Source organism: Anoplolepis gracilipes, chromosome 2 (genome assembly GCF_047496725.1).
Source record: "Anoplolepis gracilipes chromosome 2, ASM4749672v1, whole genome shotgun sequence".
In the NCBI taxonomy this organism is placed as follows: Eukaryota; Metazoa; Arthropoda; class Insecta; order Hymenoptera; family Formicidae; genus Anoplolepis; species Anoplolepis gracilipes.
In genome coordinates, this window is record NC_132971.1 from 2,825,346 (window position 1) to 2,853,209 (window position 27,864).

General features: G+C 34.0%; 2 protein-coding genes across 12 annotated transcripts in view; one reads left to right on the forward strand and one right to left on the reverse strand.

The window, feature by feature from the left end:
• The window catches only part of LOC140662998 (uncharacterized protein C15orf61 homolog), a 71,549-nt gene extending 53,806 nt beyond the window's left edge, over positions 1–17,743 (reverse strand). Inside the window, exons 1-2 of the mRNA XM_072886830.1 lie at positions 17,666–17,743; positions 16,951–17,233 (exon numbers count right to left, since the gene is read on the reverse strand). The gene's annotated coding sequence lies outside the window, so the exon portion shown is untranslated. The remainder of the gene's footprint in view (positions 1–16,950; positions 17,234–17,665) is intronic.
• Cad99c (cadherin 99C) overlaps positions 1–27,864 on the forward strand; it is a 116,310-nt gene that overhangs the window by 74,399 nt on the left and 14,047 nt on the right. The window contains exons 2-6 of one of the 11 annotated variants that reach the window (XM_072886804.1): positions 4,227–4,302; positions 8,345–8,410; positions 10,030–10,208; positions 12,903–13,025; positions 15,593–15,856. In XM_072886804.1, coding sequence (XP_072742905.1) covers positions 4,227–4,302; positions 8,345–8,410; positions 10,030–10,208; positions 12,903–13,025; positions 15,593–15,856 — 708 coding nt within the window. The other 10 variants (XM_072886805.1, XM_072886807.1, XM_072886811.1 and 7 more) reach the window with 10 other exon arrangements.

A 27,864-nucleotide genomic window follows, 5' to 3' on the forward strand; every position in this document is an offset into this window, starting at 1 on the left:
CGTGATTTAAGTAATCTTGTGATTATCATATAAAAAGGAAACAAATAATGGTAGACATTAAATATTTACGTAATATTACGATCACGTTGTTACATTTAAAGGGAAACTTTAATGGAAACCCCATGTTTTAGCGATTATAATCAAGGAAGTCGGGACAATACCTTATAGAGTGCAAATCGTAATTAATGTGCTGCATAATCAAAATTAATGTCACGTCAGATATAGTTTATTCTTGATATTGAATCCGATACGCTCGAGATAGAAAAGTAAATGTTAGAACACAGCGAACTGTGTTCGAATAAGACTCTTGTTTCGATAGAAACTTTCCTTTGGTTCTCGCGTGACCCGGCTTACTTCGAAGAGATCACGCTCTTTTAAACTTTACATAAGTACATGTAAAGACTATTGATATGTACTACTTCTGATTTCTAGAAAGGAAAATTTAATATCTCTCTTTCTCTTACACACAATCAATTCTTCGAAGGTTTATTATTTCCAAATATTTTTATATTTCGGAGAAATTCTATTTATAATATCATATTAATTCCAGGTAATATGAGTAGAACGACCAAACTAGCTAATAAATTCTTTATTTAATATTACGACGTTTCGACCATTTGGTTGTGGTCCTTTTCAAGTGTCACTATAATGAATAATAAATTAATAATTAAGCACAGAAGATCAACGCGACAAAATCGATCAAAGACAAATTAACTTGGTACATACATTCGAGTGAAACAAAGTTAATTAAACAAAGTTAATTAAACAAAATTATCGCCCAAGCTCAGAAGCAGGATACATTGTGGGGAATTGTCTTACTACTAATGTTCACAAGCCATTTAGATGTGTCAATGTTTGAGAAAGGATCTTCTTTGAAATTATATTTTAGTTTTAAATTGTTAATCTTTTTAATCGAATTATTCTTTGTTTTAAGGTCAAAAGATAAAATTCTCTGTTTAGTAAGTTCGAAAAAGTTAGACAACAAGTCATGTGATAAACAGTCAAAAAGTCCTTCAAATCAACATACGTTGTTAAATATTGAGATAGAAGACGTAAACATTAATTTAAAGTATCTTTTGAAAAAGATTGTTGATATTGAGAAAGGACTATTTGACTGTTTACTACATGACTTGTTGTCTAACTTTTTCAAACTTACTAAACAGAGAATCTTATCTTTTGACCTTAAAACAAAGAATAATTTGATTAAAAAGATTAACAATTTAAAACTAAAATATAATTTCAAAGAAGATCCTTTCTCAAACATTGACACATCTAAATGGCTTGTGAACATTAGTAGTAAGACAATTCCCCACAATGTATCCTGCTTCTGAGCTTGGGCGATAATTTTGTTTAATTAACTTTGTTTTACATCTTTGTTTCACTCGAATGTATGTACCAAGTTAATTTGTTTTTGATCGATTTTGTCGCGTTGATCTTCTGTGCTTAATTATTAATTTGTTATTCATTATAGTGACACTTGAAAAGGACCACAACCAAATGGTCGAAACGTCGTAATATTAAATAAAGAATTTATTGGCTAGTTTGGTCGTTCTACTCATATTATCTACTATTAACTGATTACTAGCGATTTGGATCTAATAATTTAAAATTCATATTAATTCCGATTAATTGCAATTACGGTCGGAATCTATTAACGCTATAGTGACTTACTTTAAGCATTATTTTTTATGAGTTATAACATGTCGATTATTTCTGCCGGATAATTTCGAATAAAAAGTTAAAGATAAATTTGTAAATTATAGCTTATAATTAACACGTTGCAACATCTTGGATCTCTTTGTACCGTATTCAACGCCATCGATAAATCACAAGAAAATGAATCTCACTCTCGTCTCGTTCATCAATGTGTTACAGCTTCCGTGTCGCGACGTTAATTATGTAATTCGCAAGAATTACGGCAGGATGGAAAATTTCCATTTTAAGACAATCTATCGTTCGCATAAGTCTTAAGGAAACGCTGTTAAACAACCGGCGCGTTCATAAGAAAAGACGAAGTCGTAGACGAAGATCGAATTATCGAGCAAAGGCAGTTTCGTCATAAACTTCGTGCTGTAAATCGCGAATTCGAACGCCTCTTCGCGTGTGCTTATCCCGGTATGGTGAATGGAGCCTGCTGCTCGTTACATCAATTACGGTGTCCTCCTTGACTCTCGAGACGGATGTTGCGCGTGATCTCGTCGTTGCGTTGCGTCGTTTGTAACCGCATTTCGAAAGGAAACTTTGTAACCGCGAAAGAAAAAAAATTTGGTGAACACATTCCGCCGCGACCCATACCTATATATGGGAGCGATGAATAGCGTTCTTCCCTATCTTGCCTTTCTCGCTACCGTACATTTAGATTAACGTTTCTAAAGATAACCCATGCCATGATGTTCTTTCAAAGCCAGAGGTTACTCGGGACTTTTAATTTAAATTTTTCCTACTGTCGGTAAAAATCTAGATGTCAGATTTTAATTAAAATTTATAATCCAATTCACGATTTACTTAAATCTGCTTCTTTATTTTATGTAAAAGTCTGAAATGTAACGAGGATCAGAATTCGTACAAGAATATAATCTAGCATGAGATGGAAAATCACGCGAGTGCGTGATTGTTGAGAGACTTTTGCACATGCGAGACAGTTGCACGAACGACGCTGCAGGCGATAGCCTAATTTGAGCGCGAGGTGACTATATGTATACGTTCTAGCGATTCGCGTACACGCAAAGTCTTTGGTTACGCGGAACTGTAAACGCTCATACAATTTTCTCTATCACATTTTCGATTTTTGTTTCATTTTAAATCGCAAACATATACGTTATCTAGCTCAAACGCGAAAGCGCGCTATCTTTCTTATGTCACGTTACGAAATATATGTATAACGATTGTCTCTCAATAGCAATGCCCGTAAAATGCATACTGTTATCAATATAGTCAGCCTGCAAAATTCTCCGTATGAGAAAATACTTTGTATAATTTATAACCGGATAAAAAGAAATATGGCGATACATTTGTTTTCCCTTAAAGACCGTGGTTGATTGTTTTGCACATTCGCGTGGATCTTTATATTATGCACTGATCTCGCATCTCTCTCGTAAGGGCGATTATGCGCTGATGAGAGAACCATCGCTCGCACGCGCGTGTTCAGGTGAGAAAAACCACCGGCAGGGTCTGTACGATATCAAGCAAACGCGGACCCAACAGGGATGCCTGAGAGATCACGCGCGGTCGATAGCATTGTTTTCCATCGTTCGGCATTTTATTCGCGCTGACGCACAGCCTTATTATACGCACGGTGCATCAACGGTGCATTAGCATAAGACCTCACGGAGCCGCCTGCGCTATCGATTCTGTCTCCCTTGTGAGATCCTGCCGACGTCTTCTCACGCGAGGGAGAATGCGCTTTTATTATTAAACTTCTGACCATCTCGTACAGCTGTCAGTTAAACTTCCTTTGTGCTAATCGTACCGAAAGTGAAGTTTACATAAGTATCGCATATTCAAAAACTTTAGCGAGCCTTTTGACTCCTCGTCAAAAATGTAAAATATGCCAAATGCATATTTCATTTATTATTACGAAAGAGAGATTTAAGATTTGCTTCTATTTTGATTTCTTCAAATTATTCAGAATTTAAGGATAACTGATATTGAGAAAAAAATTAATGCGATAGAGAGAAAAGTTGAATCTTAATTAAAATATCTATTTTCGAGCGTTACGTTTAAAATCAACACAATGTATACATAAGGCTTGTTTAAGGAATAATGAAATTATCTGTCGCTAACATAAGACGAGTGGTATACTAATGCGCGATGAATTAAACGCGAGCTCGTGACGGAAAGTACATTTTGTACTTCACGAGATTTCAGCAAAGTAGCTACTTAAAAGCCACCAAGGATTGCCATGAGTAATGGTGGTTAGGGGAGCGTGACTTATGAATATGATGATCTCTTTGGTGAATACATCTTGCCAGATGCGACTGATTACGCGCGAGTCTCTTCGCGCTCTTTCGTATCTTTACGATCTGTCCGATTATATGCATATTGCAATTGAAATGTTAATATTAATACTATTATTAATATTAATATTACTATAATTAATATTAATATTATTATTAATATTATATTATTATAATATTAATGTTATAATTTATTAATTATAATAATTAATTAAGTATTAAGTTAATTAAGTATTGAGTATTAATTATGTGATTTTTCTCTTTCTGTAGGCAAAAATAATGACCCGCTGGTTCTGGTGTTTGCTGTGCGTGATTTTACATCTTCATGACGCTCATGCCAAAGTTGGTGAGTATATTACTTAACGTGATCATCGATTGCTCGAATAGTCTGACTGTTGTCAAAATCAATCTCTTAATTAAATAATTGCAAAAGTGTTTTTTCGCATTTCTGAAAAACTTTGAAGTCTTAGACAAGAGAAACGTTCCTTGGTAAGAGGGGAATAAAATGAGAACGACTCGCACACACGCCGTAAAAGTCGTGGTTGAACCGCGTGGTTTCCCACACGCGTAAATCTATCTCAGCTGATTGCCAATTACTTACGTCACGAACGATGGGTAAGCCGTGTTTTATTGTCGTCGTTAGGCATAAACGCGAAGCGTTCGGGGATCAACGGCACGTGCGAAGGTGCGACTCGCATCGTGCGAGTCCTTCCGTCTGGTCATTTTTTTATTCGAAGCGTGTTGCCCGCGATAAGAGCAAATGTTATTCATGCTTCTTTCGATTTACTTATCGTTAACGTAATTAAGTCTTATTAAGCACTCTTGCATCTCGGGAATACTCGATTTAATATCTTCGTTTTTTTACATGTGCCGCGAAAAATATGAATTATATGAATTGTTTTTTTTTTTTCTTTTCTCTTATCTCCATTTTACGATTGCAAAACGAAAAAAGAATATTCTAAGTGCATTGACGTTTTATGAAGATTTGCTTCGCAAGGGATTGATAAGCTCAGTGTACATAAGCTGCGATCAACATAAGTTGTATACAGGAGAGAATGGCTTTAGAATGGATCGGGGATAAAACGTACATGATACATTCCGACGCGATAATTCGCGCACCTAAAAATGGGAGATATATGTAGGTGCGGTTGTTTTAAGGCAAGAATTTAAACGGAGAATGTGATTCACCGAACGTGATTCACCAAAGATAGTATAATATTTGACGCGCGTTTGATAACGCGAAAAATGTGTTTATTAATTAACAAATGATATTTTTTGCTTTTCTATAAAAGAAGTCTGCTGTGAAATTGATTATTTCTTAACGTTATATATATATATATATATATATTCATATATAATATACATAAATATATATTTTTTTACTCGAGAGATGATGTACAGCTTTGTGAAAATTCAGATATTGCAAAACTTTTTCCAATACATACACCAGAGTACAACTTACTCTTCTCGTGGTCATGGATTTTGTGCTTGGAAAACTAAGTTTTTGTCGGGGGGAACACCATCTGTGACTTTTAGTATCTATTCCCACGACAGACTTGGATCGTACACAGCTAGCCATCATAATCGTGCGCTGTTAGATTTTCTTCCCTTCCAGGATATTTTTATTCCCACACGTATTATACGTGACTTTTAAATGATTATCTGTAAGAGTTTGGCAAAGTTCAGCTCGCGAGTGTCAGAGATGTTGGAAAACAAATCACACGAGATCACAAATTGCCACGAAGGTGGTAATCATCGACATAAAACATAAATTTGGCTGCCTGTAAAACTTTTGCATCTTTGTTTTTTACAACTCGCGAATACGTTTAGTAGGACGATAAATATCGGTCGCGATAGATCGTTCATTCTCTAGTATGCACTTTCTAATACCGTGATCACTTTCTACGTGGGAAGAAATAATCGAGGTTTGCCAGTAGTAGCTGTCTCGGGAGATTTACACAAGGAACTTTATTAGGGCAAGGGGGATATATACGTAGCTGAATGATGACGAATGCTCGTGTGGAAATTGCGCGATTTCGCAATATGACGGATGGACGGCGCTTTGCGGAAACCGCGTGAGTTGAGTGAAGAGGTCATGTGAAGTAGATTACCCGAATTATAAATTCTAGGCTAATTAATTCGGTGCCCATTAATTGTAACTGATATGAAAATGTTTATGTAAATATGATTAAAACGAAATATAAAGCGGACAAGAATTTCTTTATTTATATGATTAAAAACAGAATAAATATAACATAGAACATATTTTGCTGTATTTTCTTTCTGCCTTAATTATTTAATTTATTTTCATTTTATTTAAAATCTAATTTTTGTATTTTGTATTTATATGTATATATTTATAATTGTCAGAAATGCACTCTTAATTTCTTTTATACTCTTAATTATAATATTTCTTATATATCTCTAATATTTATTTATATCTAATATTATTATACATACACACTTTATATATATATATATATATTTATTATGCAATAATTTTTATAAATCCATTATCAAAATAATGTACAAAATTTATTATTTGATATAATGCAGTGCGCAATGATAAAGTTTATAACGTCATGATTGTAAAATTAAAATATAAATATTTAAACAAAAAGTAACAGCTAAAATAATTAATGTTTTAAAAAATAATTAAGCGTAAACAAATTTTTAATTAATTTTTTTAACAAAAATTTAATAAAAGAGTTATATAATTCTAAAAAAATTTTATTTAGATATAAACTTCTGTAAAAAAGTGGATATTATAAAAATCTAATTCTTTTTCTGTTCTTTTATCTAAATAATTTCTTTAAATAAAAATTATAAATCGCGCAGACATATCGAGACATTTGCGTATAAATATTAAAAAATACTAATTACAAATACGTATTACAAAATAAAATTTGAAATATTTTGCATACATGTATTGTAAGATAAATCCAATAAAATTTTAAAGAAACGTGTTATAACTTTTTTCGTTCCTTCAACTATATATCGTGATAAGGATATTATTAAGTCGGGAAAAGGTGGGAGACAAATTTATAAAACAGAACTATCACGGTACGCTGTAAATCATCCTACAATATAATGAGCCCATGTGTATAAGTATGACAACGTATCGATAATTAGGTTCTCGTATCCATTAGCGTGCAAATTCGATTAATTCCGTCTGTCGGGTTGCGGTGATAAAAATCCGGTCTCTTTCGTAACAGCTGGCATATATGTACGTCAAAATGTGCCTCGAGCTTGCAATGCTATAATCTTCATTCCTAATGCGAGCGTTTTGCGCGTCACGTTTCCGTCCAAACGGACTTCTCGCATCTGTCTGACAATGAGAAAGCGTGTTGATCGGCTTTATGAGAATAAATCAAACACAAAAGTTTTGCAGGGCACCGATTTATAGGATGTCATAAAGCTGTAGGTATAAACTTTATCTGCGAATGTATAGTCGTTGAAATTTTTTTCTTTCATAAATTCAAAGCAACGGTTTTTGTTACAAATTTGAACTTTTACTTTCTTTCCACCTATAAGTGAAATTGTTAGCCAGGTTTTTTTTTACAATGATACAATCAATTGCTTTCCAGTTTTTTATGTTTTATTAGCACGTGAACGAAATTAGAATACTCTGTTTGTACATACGCCACGGAAAACAATATTGTATTTTTGTCGTAAAAATATAGTTATCATACAATAGTTCACTTTATTGCTTTATTGCTTTATTAGCTGATTGCCTTTGATTCTAGTTGATTGAACTATACATGTTTTAAAAAGAGTTTGCCACCGTAAAAAGCATTTTATGTATATATTTACAATATATGTATTTATTTTTAAATAATTATTTAATCGATAGAATAAATAATTATTAATAAATAATATTAGTATCATTAATATTTTTATATGATTTATCTTGGATATATATATATATATATATATGTATGTATGTATAACGCGCTTTTATAAAAAGGAGAAAGAGATAAAAAATTATACACACGATGAAACTTTTCGAGTCCATAACATAAATGTCACATACATACTACAATGAAAATCTTGATAATATTTATAAATAGAGGACCTTTTGTGCAGATTTTTTAATGCTTCTTGCATTATATGCATGTCATAATAATACAAAATTATTGTTAAATTATGAAGCGTATTTTATAATATTATGAAGTTAATTTAATTACGAAGTATATTCTGCAATATTATTAAGTAAATTTTACAACATTATATATAAGTATTAAAATATAAAAATATAAAATAAAATATGAAATATAAAAATGATAAAGATTGACATTTTACAATTTGATTAAATGATTTGTGCATGCCAAATATAAATAAATTAAAACTAATATTAAATTACAAATTTTGTACGTTTCACATTTCAGGTTTATGCGAGGTGGAATCAGGACAATCGAACATCATACTTGACATCGAGGAGAGCAGAGGAAATGGTAGGTGCAATGTATAATATACATACATAAATATTTAATAGTAGGTAAGGTTATTCGGAAACATAATAAAACGTACGCGTATATTGTTTTATCGCGGGAAAAATTTGGTACTGGTTTTTAAGCGGCATTTATTATATTTTTTCGCATCGCGAATTATACTTCGCTCACTCCATATTATCTGATTCCTGATTCCTGTGTCGCGTTCAGCTGTATTGATCGCGGCTGCCCAAAGAGCTTCATTGTTAATTCGCAAGTAAATCATTCTCCGAATTAACAGACCCAATTTCGAGACTGTATGTATATAGCGTGTCACAACTCTGGGATCCCATTACGGGGAAGTTATACGAAGAGGGGAGGGGAGAACGTGAGAGTTGCTGATCGATGGTTATCGAAATTGAGCTAGTCACGCTTGTTGGCGCGTTAACTCTTGATATCCCCGCGAGAGAAATTATCTTGTACGTCAAAGGTCTGAACAACTATTATCTCTTGCTGATCCTTAACATACTGCCGTACGGCATATACATAATGCATGACATCTTTGTTGGCGGTTGACTCTCAAAGTAATCTAATTTTGACGAAGAAATGACTTTGTTATTGTAAGTAGATGATAATAAATTTCCATATCGTATACTTAACGTATTAAATCTTGGAATAATTGTTAAAACTCTGGAAAAATGAGAGAGAATGAAGATGAGTTGAATTTAAAATCTTCCATCTCTCGGATTTGCTTGTATTTTCATATCAGTTAAATTATGTCATTCTTTAAAAGTATTAACGCTAGTATATTTGATATTTTTAAATAGATAAATTTAAAAAAAGCAAAATATGAAAATGTTGAATATATATTTGACTAACCACAAATTTAATTTAGTTTAGTCTGAATTCAATAGCATCAGAATGTTGAATTCGTTTCAAAGGATGACTTCTGACAGTATAATAGAAAATTTAATTAGTTTGGTTCAACAAAAGTAATTACAGAGACAATGAAAATTAAAGAAAAGAAATATTAGAATAGTAGAACAGTCACAGTACGTTTGTAATTAAACTATATTGATTTTCATTGAGTATGAGATATTTCTTGAGATTGATCAATCCACACACCAAGATAGCACTTATGTGGAGGGAACATGGATTAATCTTTGTATATAAGAAAGCCATATAATAAAAGATTTCTTCAAAGTATAGTTATATGAATTTAATTATTAGCTTACCCTTTGTGACTGTCTTCCACTAAACTAAACGCTCGCAACGCTCGTGAGCATTATCTTTTTTTTAATTTTCAGTGAAAAACAAGGATAAAATGATTTTATTAAGCATTGCGGGCATGTGTGTGTGCATGCGTGTGATAATTTCTTGTGTATATTTCAATAAAACTAATTTTAATAAATAAAATTAATATTGATTAAAGCTTCCCACTTTCTTTTCTTCAGTAATCTTCATTCACATTAATAATTGCAATGTTTTATTGTCATAACATTTTATTGCTTACTTGGTCTAAAACAAATATCGACAAGCTAGAAAACTCATTTTGTGTATTTGCGAATTAAAAATTTAATTTGCGCGTCTCTCGTACTAGATATAAGATAAATTGATGTAATCGCCTTTGTCGTCGTTTTTAGCAATCGATCAGAAAACCGTTCCGGAAGAACTTCCGGTATCCGGTGATCCTTATAATGAGACCATGCTGGAGCTTATCTTCCCAGGAAGGGCGCCGCTTTTTAAATTGAATGGCAAGAAACTGCAGCTTCTCGAATCGTTGGACAGAGATGACGAAAATCTCTCGCACGTGGTTTTTCAGGTAAGAGACTTTAATCTCCCGCAAGGGATTACTAGATTTGCCAAGGGATTTAATTGATTTATAGAAAAGTTTTGCTAGTTGTAGTTTCACAAGATTTATAAAAGTGGAACAAATAATACAAAAGCAAAATGAGTCTAAATCTCTGTTATATTGTCTCGACAGTAATATTCCCGGCGTATTTTTTGCGCCAACGCAAACGTTCCTATATTTTCTAAGCCATCCTTCGAAGATTGAGATCACTCTAGACTTGATGCGTTTCTCCGCGCTTGTACTCGTACATTATGTGGTTTGAATAATCGATGGGTGCGTCATACGTGTTACAAAGTGACGACGTTTATCACGGCACTAATCCCACATGTTACTTTCGCCCGCGAGAAATTGCTTTCAAAGTCACACATAAGAAATTGGAAGAGCGTCATCATAAAGGACGTTATCGCTCAAGTGATGGTTTACAGGGATGACTATGCGGCTGTCAATCCGCGCACATGTTCTTTTCTAGTTGTCCGCTTGAGAAAGTTTACTGTCTCGCGAACTCAATGAGACACAATTTAACCTCTTTTTATAGATAGTTATTACAGAAATTATTATGGGAAAAAGTGTTACCTAGAAAATCACTGCCAACGAATTTGGATAATCAATAATGAGCACACATCACCAAAAGAAAAAAAAATATATTTTTTATCAAAAAAAGGAGGATTTAACAAAAACAACACGGTGGAAAATTCAAAAAAAATTCTAAAAAATACTTTAGAGTGTACTAAGATTATAAAAAAATTGCCGTATTTATTGTCATAATAGATTAGTAGAAAATGCATTTTTTTGTAAAAAAGTACTAATTTTTACTGTTTGTTTTTATATGGTATTTTTGCAATTAACAATTAATGACTATTCATATTTTTTTTACACTTATTGATGTTCTAGAGACTCTGTAGAAACAAAAAATCCGGTATTTGTTGATAAAAAAGTAGTTAAAACAATAAAAAACTACAAAAAAAAAGGTGGGTCTCTGGGTGACCTGCTGTGACTCAAAGAGTTAACATGTACTTATTGCTCTCTTAAAATGATGCTTTATCGGCATAAAAAACTTCCTTCATTTTTCAGAAGAAAATCTTGTCTGTGTAAAAAGTTACCTGTGAAATGTTTTATTATTAACTTTGTCGCCACGAGCTGCAAACTTACTACTAAAGCGAAAGCAGACAAGTTGTCTACAATTAAATCTGTTTTAAAGCGGTTTTTTGCATCAGCTATTAATTGTCAATATTAAATGTTACAATTTTATTTTTATTAATTTTTTTTATAACAAAAGGAAATAAGCTAATTTTTCTGTTTTCTTTTTATAAAAAATAAAACTGAATAAAAGAAAATAATTTTATTCCCTCTCAAACAAATTCTATAATTAATTTTTATAAGGGAGGAAAACCGACCTAATATTGATTTAACAAAGTAAATGGAGCAAAAAAAGAAATACAGCGAAAAGAGAAATTTTTTATTCTGTAATATGAAAGGTAATTTCCATTAAATTTTATTAAAATGTAAAAAGTATATACATATCCGTCTTTTATAAAAAAAATACTTGATAATTTACGATCGTGTCTCTGCTCGTCCTTATTTATGACTGATATATATATATTGATATCTGACTAGTATATGTAAACATTAATATCTTACTCATACTATATATACATATCTGTGTACGTTTTATTTCTTACCAAGAAATCGATCAAGAACAAAAATGCAAATAAAATAATTCATGATCGTCTTACATGGAAAAATAAATGAAAAGAAATATTCTGGTTATTTCTGATTTTTAATTGTATTATAAATATCACTTTTTAGAGATATTTGTGTTAGTTTGCACATATTTCTTATATAAAATTATATAGGCAAAATTAATACACGGTTACTGATTACTTAAAATTCCAAGATGCCGTTTCTTCGGTGATTCGGTATTTACCAAAGTATATATAACGCATTATGTCTTATGACACTAGTGTGCGAGGAATGTCTGGTGAAAGGTCTGGAGCACCGCATCGAACATTTCGAGAATTCGTACGAACTGATCGAATGAATGGATAATATTTGATGAGATCAAAAAATACAGATAGAAATAGAGAGGTAAATTCGCTCGAGAGAGAGAGAGAGAGAAAGAGAGAGAGAAAGAGAGAGAGAGAGAGAGAGAGAGAGAGAGAGAGAGGAATGCGAAGCTCATTGCGATCAATTCAGGGAAAGCCTGTAGGGAAGGAGGGGAGTATAACCGAGTTCAGAATAAATTAATTCGACGATCAAGTTAATTAATTATTGCGTTGCAGACGAGAGATACTGGTGAGAGCAAGCAATCGATGTAATAAAATTATCACACTCGTAAATATTCCAATAGCAGTGTTATATGTACGCGTTTTATCTTTTCTAATTAAATCTATGATTGTTTAGCAATAAAAATTATCTAGTTTGATTTATATGTAGTGCGATTGATATAGTCATACACTGATTTTTATCTCTAACTGATCAAAGCAATTAGTTTATTAATATGTATATTCATTATTAATTTTTTTCTAATAAAGATTAAATATTAAATATTAAAAAGTCTAAATTTTAAGATATGCATTGAAAAGTATGGAAAAATATAAATTTTATATTACAATTTATAGCAGATATTATAATTTCATTATATTTGAATACTTTTTTGTTTCTTAGCTAAGCTGCACGGTGAAGTCGACCAACAAGAAGCGAACGATTCCCGTGATTGTAAGAGTGTCCGACATCAATGATAATGCGCCGAAATTTATTAACACTCCGTACGAGACTACTGTGCCAGAGGTAAGTATCCCTGTTGCAAAGAATCCTAATTTTTATTGGATAATTAGCGCGACATGTGTCCGTATGTGTATGTGTGTACGATATTGCTGGATCATCTCCGGAACTGTGTAAATAGTTTCAATCAACATTTTTTTCGCTGATATTGTTTCGTATCTGTAGTAAAACGAGCGAGGACACGGGCGGCGGAAAATGCGTTTCATATTAACAGAGTAATTGAATGTCGGGCGTGAAAATGCGGGCATAATGAATTGATTCACGGTATACGCGCGTCACGCAAATATAAATTTATCCCCATAATGAGTTGCGGTACAAATTATATGATAAGTTTACATGTGCTGTTGAAAATATATATTTATAATAACGGATGTTATAATTATGCATTTAAATTATGAAGGAGGTAAATTAAGAAGAGAAGTAGAAAGTTAACGCGATGAAAGTTTGATAATTATATATTCCGGCAAGATAAATTAAACGATGTAAGGAATAGAGCAAAGTATTACATTTAGAGAACCGTGTTGACAACAAAATAATATATTGTATGATCAATAATTTTTCATCCTAATCATCATATTCCTCGAACATTGCGTCACGCTTTCTTTGAATCGAACGCTATGTGTATGTGTTTGACAGGATTTTTACAGAAATTAAAAGTGCGTCGAATGCGGAAGTTTTATCATTCGACAAGCTCTTTATTGTCGAGTCAGCGTGCTCGAAGAAAGTAGATTCGTCACGTCGCTAAGTTGAAGAGAACTATATTCTGAACGTTATAACGAGTACGGCAACATCGACGGTCGTCGATTAGGGCCACGCATACCGCGAATTCTTCCGTCTTTTACATCTGTGAACCGTTACGTCGGGGATGCAATGCGTGCATTAGTACCGGACAGTTTGCTTGTTGATGTTTCGCGTACGCTCGAATAGATATAAAAGAATAATAATGAAAAAGATGCGAAAAAAAAATGATACGCTAAGTTTTCTAAAAATTACAATTTTTTTACTTCATCGTGATCTTTATTTTCTTTTTCTTATTTAAGTTTTATATAAGTATAAATCGCCATTATAGAGAATCGTGCCACAATCATTCCGACGTTCAGCGAGAAAGGAAACGATTCCGTGAAGGTAATCCTGGCTGGCTTCAGATTATCGTCTAATTAATGGCGCCTTTACGTCCGTTCTTAGCGTGGAAACTGCGGGCGAAGTATATGCGGGAGCTCAGAGCTTCGAGAGCGCAACCTTTGCTCCACCTGCCGTGTATAATTGCGGGAGTTCTGCGGGAGATCGGAATCGCGAAACAGTCGTCGGCTTGCGCTTGATCTTCACTTGAGCTAATTAATCCACTATGAATGACCGGTTTCGTCGCGACGACCGCGGTGGACATGCGAGAACAAGCGGAACTCATCGCGCTGATAATCGCTCTGCGGAGAACGGAAGCAATCCGCTCCCCTTCGCGTTTTTATCTTCGCTAGTCGTACCGTCGAAAAACTTATGGAAGTTAGCTGCATTAAGTAAATGAGAGGCGCCGGCTTCCTCGCCATTATGGCTGTGGCTAATGACTAGGAATATTCTGCTTCAAGTGTTTCCGTGTGAATATCATAATGGGTTCAGCTTATCTTTATTTTGAGAAATGCACTAATTACCTACTTCTATCTCACACAAAGAGAGAAAGAGAGAGAGAGAGAGAATATATTGTTTATTATCCCTAAAAACCCAGCTCCATATTAGATTCACTGCAGATAAAGTGAAAAGATATTGAACATCTTTTAAAACTGTGTATTATCTGTATTGAGATAAAGTTGGCTTTATCGCAATATTTGTTGTTAGTACAGGGATTTGTTTTTTTTTTTTTTTTTTTTTCACGTGGTCACCGTAATTTCTACTTTACTACAGGGTTACTTTGAAAAGGCAGATAGTCGACACGAATTGGACGCAGTATTTTGAAGCAATAGTCTTGATCCCGTTAGATAAGTAGAGGTGCATACGAATATCGTTCGTATCGAGTCGGCTCCGACGAGAAGCGAATTGCGCGCACAAGAATATACCTACATACATACGTTCCGGTCGTGCGGCACGGTAGTCGTCGACTTATCTCCCCGGATTAATCGGAAACGCTCGTATGGCTCTTTCGCCGGTGCAAAATACTGCTGAATTATTTTCGCGTAATCCCCGACGAGGTCTCGGCCCGTACCCCATAGATCCTCTCTCGCGCACGTACGTTGCGAACAACCTGCTCGGCCTGTTCCCGGTTCGAATTATTAATCCCGAAGACCCTTGTGCATACCACTACTGCCATCACTACTACCCTGTCTGACCCCGACCCCGGCCTTCAATTAACCAACATCCCCCTGAAATCGCGTAAAACGCGCCGCATAAATTTAATCCCGCTCGATTCCGCGAGAACCGCGACGGAATATATCGTTCCGCGATTTCTCATCGCAGCTGGAAGCTCGAAGGAAAGCCACGATTTCTTTATCCTGACCAGATGCACTTCTCCCCTTGAGGCAGGAGAGATGGATGAGTTACGTATTATATCAAAAATAATGTTCTCGTTTATTTTTTTTTTCTCTCAGCTCACTCCGGTCGGTTCGACGATCTTTAAGAATGTCGACGCGTACGACGCCGACGCTGGCGTCAACGGCATCGTCGAATACTCGATCGCACCAGGCGATGGTAGCAGAATTGGCAGCAACGAAGGCGTCGGACGCAACAGAATCACCACCGCCGATGGATACGGTTATTTTAGCATCAATTTGCCGCACCAGGGACAGGTCACGGTCAATCGAACGCTCGACTACGAGAGGACCCAGCGTTATCTCGTCACCATCCTGGCTTCAGTGAGTCTTGATCATGTGTTAATCACATTAATTGATCGTAGCTATTCGAAATTGCGAAGGAAAGTTAAGATAGATCAAGATATTGATGATGACGTAGGCGCTGAAATAATGATGTGTACACCTACACTCGCAGGCTTGGTTAAGGTAATGATTCTAACAGGGTTCTAAAGGAGAAATATAATCGATAGTCTCCTTAAATAAGAACGTTGCTCTAACGCAAAAAAGAAAAATAATATTGGAGATTATTTTTGAACAAAAACATTGAGATATTTATATAAAAGCATATAATATAAAATTTATTAAAAAGAAAAATAATTAATAATAAATATCTCTCTTTATAAAAAAATAAGTTTTTTTAGTTTATTATTCAGAATTTTTTAAATTTCTCAATTCATTCTGTTATTCAATGTCAGATTTTTGCTTATCTAATAACTGCCTGTATCCCCGTTATGTATATCATTGTAATACATACATACGTTATCTGTCAAGTAGATAATCGAGCATATCGTGAGCGATCCGCCAGCGATATGTTGCATTACGTGACGTCGAACTGAAAACCCGCGCGACAACCGTGGAAAATTCTTGTATGAATAACGAGGAGCTAACGGTAATCACTTAACGGCATACCTATATGCGTAAAAAATTATCGCATTGTAATAAAAAATATACGATAAAAATATATCTTACTATTTTCGCGATATGATTCATTTCAGAAACAAAAATACATCTCTATTATTGCTAAAAATTTACTGATTTTTGAGGAATAAAATCTTACAACACTTGACAAATATTAACCAATTTTTTCATAAAAAGAAATCAATTGAATTAATTAATTAATTAAAACATCTCCACAGATAAAACAAAATTTTTTAGTATTATTTTAAAAAACTTTAATGTGCATATATTCCATATGTGTCATCATAAGGATATTACGTTATGTAACACTTACTTACACCTGTTGCGAAAGATTCTCGACGTCGAGTACATAATGTCGCGTATACATAATAAACATATTATATAATGTTGATCTAGAGCATTGCTAGTGTAGTCGATGAGTCTCGAGGCATTGATTTTACATAGTAAAAGGTACCTACCTTGTTAACGGTTGTAATATGTGCGCCTGTCGGTGTAAGTTAATCAATATATAAACGCGTATGTCTCTCCTTAATTTAATACACAAGGAGAATCGGCAGGAGGATGTAGGATGATGGTCAATAGTCAGGTTGCGTGGGCCGAGGGATGACGGACCGATCGGTGAGTCATAACACCAGTCAACGGTTGGAAAACCATATTCGCATTAGCATATCGCACTTCTGACGCGGTGGTTCTCGTCTTCTCGAGTGCTATTAGTCCAGGCCCCGAGAGTCCGCTCGATATCTATCAAGAAACGATCATAATTATTAATTCAGATAATTAATTAATTCTTGCGATGGAAGATTCCTATAAATATCACAATGATCGCTATTTAACGTTTTACATTATTCACCGACCACTTTCCATTTTCAGATTGAGAGCGTATAATAGCATACAAATCGAGTAAATTAAATAATCAAAATAATACATTAATCATTAATCGATAATTAATATAAAAGAATAGAATTTCCTATGAATTTATTTTACGGTGGCAACAACGTATTAAATCTTCTATCGACCTATATATTTACAAGAGATGATTTATCAATTACGCGAGTTGATGATCGCTAATTATACCAATTTTAAGAAACTATCGCGTTTGACATCTGTTAATACTTGTCGCGCAATCGTATTTAGAGAGATAATTGAAGCTACGTAGCTTCGTAGGACCGCTACCTTACTGCTCGAGAGTCACCGCGCCAATGACAAGGTCACGACGAGTGTCGTACGCGCACGTCAACAGTAGCACATTCCATAGTATGACGTACTAATAAGATATATGTTACATATTTTTGGTGCGTGGCGCGCTATTGTTATACTTTATATACATGCGCGAGACTCGTCGTGACCTTGTCATTCGTTCGGTGACTCTCGAGCAGTAGTAAGCTAGCAGCCCGAGCTCCGCTACATAGTTTCAATTATCTTTCTAAATACAATTACGCGACAAGTATTAAAAGATGCTAAACGCGATAGTTTCTTAAAATTGGTATAATCAGAGACATAAAACGTGTTCGGGACTCGCGACATTTCTTTACACGATAGTTCTTTTTTAACCTCTTACGGTCTCCTCGAGCTCGTCTCAAGATACAGAATACTTTCAAAAAGGATGTCAGATGATGTATTATTTGATCAATCTGCAGTTTTTTTTAGAATTTAATTATAAAAATTGTCTTGCATATTTTCTCAATTTTTTGCAAAAATAAAAGATAAATATATTTTATGTATATTCACTCTGTTAAAAAGTAAAATTTATCTAAGAAAAAATAAAATCCTTTTTAGATAATTTATAATTCATTTAAAAATTTTATTTGTAATTTTATAGGTCATATAATATACAGAAAACATTAAAAAATAAAATGTGCATATATATAAAATATATGTATAAAATATAAGACGTATATATATATATATATATATATATATATATATATATATATATATTAATATACATAAATGCTGCATACATAAATTGTAAATAAAATCTTATCATTAAGTTTATATTGAATTATAAATTGTTTAAAACGGGCTTAATCAGAGAGAATTTACAGCAAGAAAATTTATAAATGGATCTTCGTGGTAAAGATTTATTTTATTAATGCTTGTGGTGTTGTGCTGATATAATTTCTGCACTCTGTCTATTCTTGATAAATAGGATCGATGAGTTGGAATGTATATATAACGTAAACATCCGTTATAGCAATTATTTCTAAATTTGCTCATTTATATTAGCTGTATAAAGAAATACCTGAGGATATCTAATTCACACGCGAGCATATCGTAGTAATTCCGAGGTATTCGCGCGCGTGCATAATTATATGCGCGAGCAACGTGCACGCTTCGTTACGTGTGCACGATCCTCGTACGAAACCTTTCCGTCCTGCGTGTTCTGTCGCAGATTAGAAACTGATATACGTACAAGATTGCAGACGTGCATTCACTAAACGGTATTACAACCCAACGGCAACGGCACCACGCTGATCAGGTGGATGCGTGCTAGCCCTTTTTCACGTCTAATGATTTTAATGGTATTAATCGATTCTACGGTCTCGCACATGTGCGCAAACAGCACACGATAGATAAACCGTTAATTACAGTTACGCACCCAGCTTAGATAATCTATGTCCATATAATTAATTATTTTTACATATCAATCGTCTGTCTAGAGAAACATGTGAGGTATTTAAAAAATTCGCATAAAGATATGCAAATATCGCAAAAAAAGTATGTAAATTTTGAAACTACTCTAAATTATTTCAGGTTTCTGTCTTGTTTGTCTGAAAACTTTTTTTATTAATTTAGTTTAATTAAGAAAACTGTCCAGACACTTGAAAGTTTTTGAGTAACAAGCGAAAAGTTTAGGCACTCTTATTAAATTAAAAAATGAAGATAATAACTTATTCTAAGTTTAGTGAAATTTCAGAATTGTATTCAAGTTGATAAAGAAATTTGTACATAAAAACAAGTAGGATAGATGCGACGTATATTATATATAATATTGCGAACAGTAACTGTTCACAATAGGTATATATTAGATTCAGTAATAGAATCAATAAAGATAATCGAGGTAATCGTTCGACTAATGTAAGAGCGATACTATACAAAGTTTTCGCACAATCTCTCAGTCGGCGCGAACTCAGTGGAATAACGAAAGGATCGGTGTGTAACGGTAACATCGGTATAACATTCGGTACGCGGACGGTAACGTATCGCGGTACCGTACGGCATTAACCGTTCGGCACATTCGCCCGCCGATTGTCGAGTCTTGTAAGTTGCAGCTATTTGCATATCGCCAAACCCGACATTGTTCGGTTCGTGTGGGTATACACGGGGGTACACTACTGTGAATCAGAAATCGTAAATTGCGCTTTACATGTCTGACAATGAGACACGCGATAATCAACATCGCGACACTTATCGCCTATGTAATTCGGACTTTCTACTGATAGAAATGATCCAATAAAAGTGTTGACGACATGTCTGGCTCATTTTTATGCACTCGTTTATCAAATTAATGTCTTAATATAAAATATATAAATCCAGTGATTATATTCGTTTGAAAAATAATATATTATTTAACTACAGTAGATATAATCCAACCCGATGAAAAATAGATCTTAAAAAAGAATTCCTAAAAAAGAGCGATTCTGATTAAATGACAAATTTTAATTAAGAGGAAAAAGTTTTAAATAAAGAAAAGGTTTTAAAAGAAATGGAAAAGATAAAAGTGTCATTTTGATGAATATAATTTAACGACAATAAATATATACACATCTATACATATATATATATATATATATATATATATATATATATATATATATATATATATATACGTTAATAGTCTTGTTTTATGCGAGTGAAAGTGAGATTCTCATTAGTGAATACCGCATGTTCATTAAACGCCTACGCTATCATGCGGTGCATGATTGTTCGATCGCCGTGACGAATTGTCATAGCGCGAACGTAATCGATATTATACAATGCAACGTAACGTGCTACCTACGTTGCGACTCGGTTTCTCGCTGTATGATAATATAATCAGGAAGCAGTATAAAATGTCAAATCCACACTGCGCACCCCGCGCATCCTTAATGGAGAACAATACTTAATAACTGTACAATAAGCATTGTCTATATTTACTCTTATGACGATACTTACATCGTCGCGATTGTCACGTTCGATGGTCATGCGCGTTCGCATTTTAGAATTATTCTCTACACGAGCGGTTATTTGCATATGCACGAGGCATTGCGAAATAAATTACCTTTCATATAGAACATCATGTTGGTCAAAGTTCATCATTAGAGATGGAAACGCAGGGTGTCTATTTAAATTTTGTAAAAACATTCCCTGAAAATTCTCCGATTTTTTAGGTATTTTTATGAAAAATTCGAAATAAAGAGAATATTTTCAAAATTTTTTAAATACAACTTTCTCTAAAGCAAATTCTGTTATTACATACATTTTCTAATGTTTTTCATTCATACAAAGAAAAAACTTAATATACTTTTATAAGATAAGCATTTTTTATACTTGCATAAAATTGTCAATTCTTTATAATTAAAAGTTACTTTAAAAAGAATATATATTTTATAATCAATATTAAGACATATAAATGTATAGACAAAAAATATATTTATATTTTAAACGCATAATTTGTTTGTAGCTGGCTGATTGGTATGTGTAAAGTTGACGTCCCACTTCGTGAAAACTCATTAATTGTTGAGAGGTCTCGCTTTACTTTTAATGACTGTAGAATTCTTCACAAATTAAACAAATAGGTTTAGCTATTAAATAAAAAAAATTGCCCACACTAAATTTATGCTACGTCTCACTTTGTATGTCGCATTGATTTTTTAAGCTGGATTTTCTTGCCAGATTTTAAGCACGTGAGAATTTCACAATAGTTCTACAAAAAAATTCTATGCGTAAAAATTATTAGAATATCAATTAAATAAATTAAATTGTCGAATTAAACGCTAGTTATATTTCGATTCTATCGACTTTAATGAAATTTCGTGTCAGTCGTGTAATCACTTTTAATTTCTAGAAAGAGTTCTATGCACAAAAATTATTGTTAGAATATTTATTTTACAACAAATTAGATTAGCAAGACGTCAATCAAGTACCGAGATAAGCTGGTCATATTTCGATTCTTACATCGACTTTAAATGGGATTTGATATTTTTTGTGCCGTTCTGCAATCACTATTTTCTGAAAAGAGTTTTTCAGTTATGCGTAAAAATTATTAAAATATTTATTAAATAAATTAGATCGAGACACCGATCCAAAAATATAATAATAAAAATTAGAATATATAAAATGTTTAGAATCGTGGAATGTACGTAACATAGATACAAGAAATCACACGTGATATTTTTAATTAATAATATTATATGTACGAGTATTATATACGAGTATTATGTTTTACGAAGAAATGTTATTGATAATTATTTAGATATTTTGATGTATAAACAAATACATAATCATTAATAAACAATAGAACAAATACACAATTTATAGTATGTACAGAAAGAGTCATTATCAATAATACATTATATCATGTCATTTATATATTTTGTATATATATATATATAGTATATGGAAAATGCAAGTTCCAATATGTGCATAACTTTATTTGTAAAGCCATTAATGATGCCTTCTGTACATATGCATAATTAATTTATTATAGATGAGTGGTACTTGTTCAGTATTTAGATATCTGGTATTTCGAATAATTTGTTTAATTAATATTCTAATAATTTTTAATACATATAGAACTTTTTGTAGAACTATTGTGGAACTCTCAAGTGCTTAAAATCTGGTAAAGAAATGCCAAAAATATCGTTAGCGGACAAAATAAGCAGCGTGAACTTGGCATCCCAGTTTGTCCCGAGCTATTTTTTTGTTTAATAGTCAGAATTATTTGTTTAATTTCAAGCTCTAGAATCTAATCAAAAGCTCTAGAATCATTAAAAATAACACCAGAATTCTTAAAAATTAATGAGTTTCCACGAAGTAAGACGCACACTTCTGTTTATAATATAAGTAAAATTATCAAAAAGAGAATTTTCGAAAAAAATTCCTGAATCCTAAAAAATTGCATGAGACTTGCCTGATTTTTCCAGATAAGATACGAAAGAAATCTCTGAGACTTCTAGATTTTCCATGCTTTTCCAAGGAAACCTTGAAACGCATGTTTATCGGCATACATTTTATTTACATAGAAAACAAACATAGTATTATTTGTATTAATGTGTAGGATAGTTTAAATGTAAAACATAAGTGTTATTAAACGTAATGATTAGCATTATTATAACATTATTAATTGAGAACGTGTTGGCGTCAACATACGACTGTAATTATTCAAACGGATTGAACTTTATAATTGAATTTTTTTGCAAGACTTTTTGTTATGTTTTTGTGAGATTTTTCGCGGTTTGTAATTAATATTTTATAATACGATATTTTTTAATTTTTTTTAAATATAAATATTTTTTGAATATTTGACAATACTAAAAAAATACTAAAGATATCTTTTGCAATTAGTAAAAGGGAAAGATAATTTTCTTAGATAATATGAGTACATTTACATATACCTTACATATACATATATATATATATATATATATATATATATATATATAGGTAAAAAATATCGAGCTTTTTTGCGAAGAACAATTAGAAATTTAGGGTTTTAAAGACAAGCATTGTGTGAGGAATATCTGCTTTCCTTCGTGCCACTCGACGTGTTATAGTTATATGTATATCCTCAACTGTGTTCTCGTTCATCTTTAATCTTATCTACGAGTGTGACATAGTTTCGCGTAAACCACGTTGTGGTCGTCGTCGATCGTGGGCCTGGTTGACAAAGAAAATTACGCGCCGTCACAGGTAGATATCCGCGCCTCAGAGGACAACGCAAGGTGGGTAGCGGACGAGACTTATATGCAGCGATGCATGTTGCACGCGAGCCAGGAGGTACGTGAGGTAGGAGAATCGTGGTATTAGTCATCGTTCGGCTTGCGACGCGTGTAAAGCACGGAATTTCGATTTTCCCGTGCGTCGTGTAGTGCCGACGTGGCCAATTTCGCGTGTAAACGCGCGCGGCGAATCCTTCCGTCGTGGATGATCGCGAGATATGGAATACACGGTACGAGCGTATCGACTGATCGAATACGAAGATAACGCGTGTGTCAATGGTGTATTTCAATCGTTGTGACAGTGTGAAAATATGTTCAATTATAAATATTGTTTGGCAAGAAAAATATGAATCAGCGGGATCGATGTGTTTGTATGCTTCACGACATTACGAGCGTCGAGTATTACGTCATGTCGCGGACGAATTTTTGTTTTCTTTCACGGAACGTAATCCGTAATCGTAATTAAAGTCAAAAATAAATCGTAGAATACGTTTAATTAAAATACAATTCACAATACAACCAAAGCAATAGCGTTGCGGTCGGTTATTACGCCATCAAGAGGCTTCTTTAATGGCTCCGAGCTCTATGAATGTGTTGAAAAAATAAAACGCTCTCTCGCATAGTAACACATAACTGCGGCATACATACGTATAATAACGGTTCGCTCGTGCGCAAATTCTTTCATCCACATCGGGAGATTAATGACGAGCGTTAGGAAGAGAAATACGCAGACGTTTGTCAAACGAACGGTATTAAAACGCGGCCGTGAGGCGCTTCCTCGGGATATATCGAGTGCGTTGGCATCGGCGTGGGTGGAAAAGTCCTCGACAAATCCAGGACGAGCGATAGAATGGAATATAGAAAACGCAACCACACATAAAGAAACATATTCGATATTTCAATTTCATATTCATTGTTGATGTATTTATTTATACTTTATCATAATAAAAGTCCACATCTCTTACGGTAGAAAATCTTCTTAAAATAATGTTTTAAAAGAAAAATTGAAGGTTAATAGCAGCAAAATAAAAGTATATTACGTACACTCTCTGAACTGCAATTTATACACGAAAGAAAGCGAGCTGGAACTTCCGGAACTTGCTTGTAATCCTTCGCGGCGGAAAGTACGCGTCGCGAAACGTTGATTATAGATGATCGTTTCCGCACTCAGTGCGGAATATATCGGATGAATATTAGTGTGAGTCGGTCGCAATAAAAGTACATTTATACATATCCGTTTCACAACCGTAATCGGATATGATTTACATGTATTTGGATCGCATCCGTGAATTTTTTAAAACAGTCATGTCAATCTTGAAACGTACGTCATTCTATAATTAATGCACTCTCATGGACTGATGTAAAATAAAACCGAAAAACCAGTAGCGTTTAGTTGCGTCCGTTCTGTGAAAATATCGTCGTCAACGTCGACAATGTTGGTACAGATGGTACAGAATAAATACTTGCATTTAATTATATGGAATCTAACATCGGTGCACAGTACGAATATGTATAAGTGAACCTTAAGACATGGAGGCATCTGAAGATTTCCCGTGAAACTTTACATGGAATTATTCAGTCTCGACGACGAGGATTTTATCCCGGAAAAAGCGCGTATGCAGATCGCAAGTGAAAACTGCCAAGGGCGCCGATTCCGCGATCGATCCGCACGCATGATCGATCCTCGCGCGTAGGCGGATAAGACGGCGATTTGCCGATGCGCACGGAAATGATTCCTTAACGTAATATTCCGTGCCATTGCGTTTTCGATACTGATGCAAATAATCTGACGTTACATAAAAGAACTCTTCACCGACCGCGGTGACGCAGACTGTGTCGAAATACAACGGGATAACTCAAGCGCGTTCGCCGTTCAAATACTTGTACAAAACATTAAATTTACACTCCTCTCTTTGCTTTCATCGCGTCACAATTGTTCCGATCGATATTTGTTGTTTGTGAAGGTAATGAAAGGTGCACTAAAATAATATAAAGACTAATGGAAAATATACAGCAGTGTGGAGTAGTATGAAAATGTTGATGCGACATTTTTTTTATCTATGCAAAAATTATCGCCTAAAAAAATTTATTGCGGGTATAAAATTTATGTAAAAATTTGCGACGTTTTTAACTTATAATTTTAAACTTATATCTAGATTGTATTATTATACACACTTTAATAATATATTTGTCAATGATGCATCGGTAAATCGTCAATCTTTTACTCGTTAATATTTAATATAATTTAAGCAGTTTAAGGGAACAAGTTGAGAAGGTATGTCGTCCGCGCCGATTAAAACACGCATGATTTATATAGATCTCAGTTTGTCATAATTTAACAAACGCAGTTAACGACTTGTATTAAAAGGATCCATGCGCGGTACGACGATTGGCGCAAGAATTGCTAGTTGTATGTGGGACGATAAATTGGGACACGCCTTACGGCACTTTATTATACACTAATCCTTGGGGTCGGTCTCACGAGGTATCTCGCCGAAAAGGTCTCCGCAGCTGTCGGACGACTTTAATCGATTAATTCTCGGCGACCCGTTCCTTTAAACGAGGATGCGAGGACGTGGCTCGGATTCGAGAAAAATACCATCGATGGAACGTGACTTGTCGTAAGGTCGACAATGGAGCTCCTCAGTTCGATAAAAGCGTTTCTGGCTGTCGCTTTAATACGCGTCAGTCCGATTGTCGGCGACAGCAATGTCAGCGATTTATCAACGGTGAGTGAATCGTTTTGACAGCCGAAAGTCAACTTCACTATTTGAAGTTTATCTATTTTACTTTTATCACGCTTGGGTCTTTCAATAGTACCGTGACTTTAACGCGGACATTTCTCTCTATATTGGATTTAATTTATGCGCAAAAAAAAAATTAGTATCAAAGTAAAACTTATATACTTTACTTAACGCGATTCATTCATTGTTTTATAATAAGCAACAATATATAATCTTCTTAGAAAAATTGAATAATCTTGAATGTCAACAAAATTATATAATTTTATTTTGATATTATAATAGTCATCTCAAGAATATAATATTATTATCTTAATTTTATAATAATAATTTTTTAGTTTCAATTTATACTATTTGTCCATCCAAATTTTTTTTTTTTTTTCACGAAAGTTGTTCTTGAATAATAAGAATATATTCTTCTTGGTAGAACTATATTAAATGTCTTTGAACAAGCAATTTGTATTCGTCTAACGTTATATAATCTCAGTTTAAAATGTAGACGTCCAGAATAAAGATATTTTTAAAACAAGAATAGTCTTTTGCGTATGTAGTTTGTATTTTCGAGACTTTATTCAGTCTCTCTCTGATCGTAGCCGGAAGTGGATTCTGCCGCAGGACGAATTGAGAATATTTAAATCTTGCTGGTTTAAAGACCCCGCTTGAATAAATATTCTCCTTAGGCTAGACTGAAACAAGTATCCATTTTTTTCCGAAAAGTCTTTCGTGAACCTTGCGTAAGGGCTTCACGCCAGGACACAATAGACGTTTTCCATTCTGGACCTCGTTAATTTTAGAGCCGCCCGTGGTCATAGCTTCTTGTAAGTGATCAGTTAGCCGTCACTTTAAGCGACTCCTTCTCGGAATCGATTCTATTAAATTATTACACCGTTACTTCTAACTCTGCTGTGCTATTATAACAGGCTCGCAATGTTATTTTAGTTCGACTAGTTCATCGAAAGAAACGAAGACAATAATATCAAATTGCGATTTGTGCAGCTAAAGTTTAATTTAATAAATAAACTGCATCGAAGAATTAATAAAGTGATTCTTCTTCTTATTTCTCCTAGCGAATTATTTATAACTTGAGAACCTATATAATATTTTCTCGCTATAATCGTCGCGACGGGGTTTCTGCTAAAATCTAATTCGAAGCAACAGCTGTAGTCAATGCGGGACATTATGCAGGACTGTACAGACCGGATCTCATCCCACTTGTAATAGACTTCAAGACGAACTATATGGTAGAGCATTATCCGCGCCCACTATGTTTAACTTCGAGATGCATATCCATCGTACAGACGCAGCCGCCGTTCGTCGTCGCTGTCGCTGCAATTTCGCGTGCATGTTCGAAATTGCGCGACCGATCATAGATCGACGCGCAATTTCGCGTTGTCGTCGGAAGAAAAAAAAATGCAGTTGCATCTGTGCCGCGTCTCGGCAACACGATGTCATTAAACGATCCCTGACGGCGGGCGACCGTAAGCGAGACGAAATGAAAAAAAGGGCAAATGGATGCACCAACGCCCATTATTACTATTGGCATACGGAATACGGCCGTGGCCGTACGCACACCGTGGTCAAGGGTAATAGCTATTTCTCGCTCAATTCTTTCTCCTTCTCTCTTTCTCTTTCGCCGGCTTCCCCGGCTACGAGATAAATCGGGCATGGTCTCCCATAATCGCGATGAATCTCCCCGAGTCGAGGACGCGAT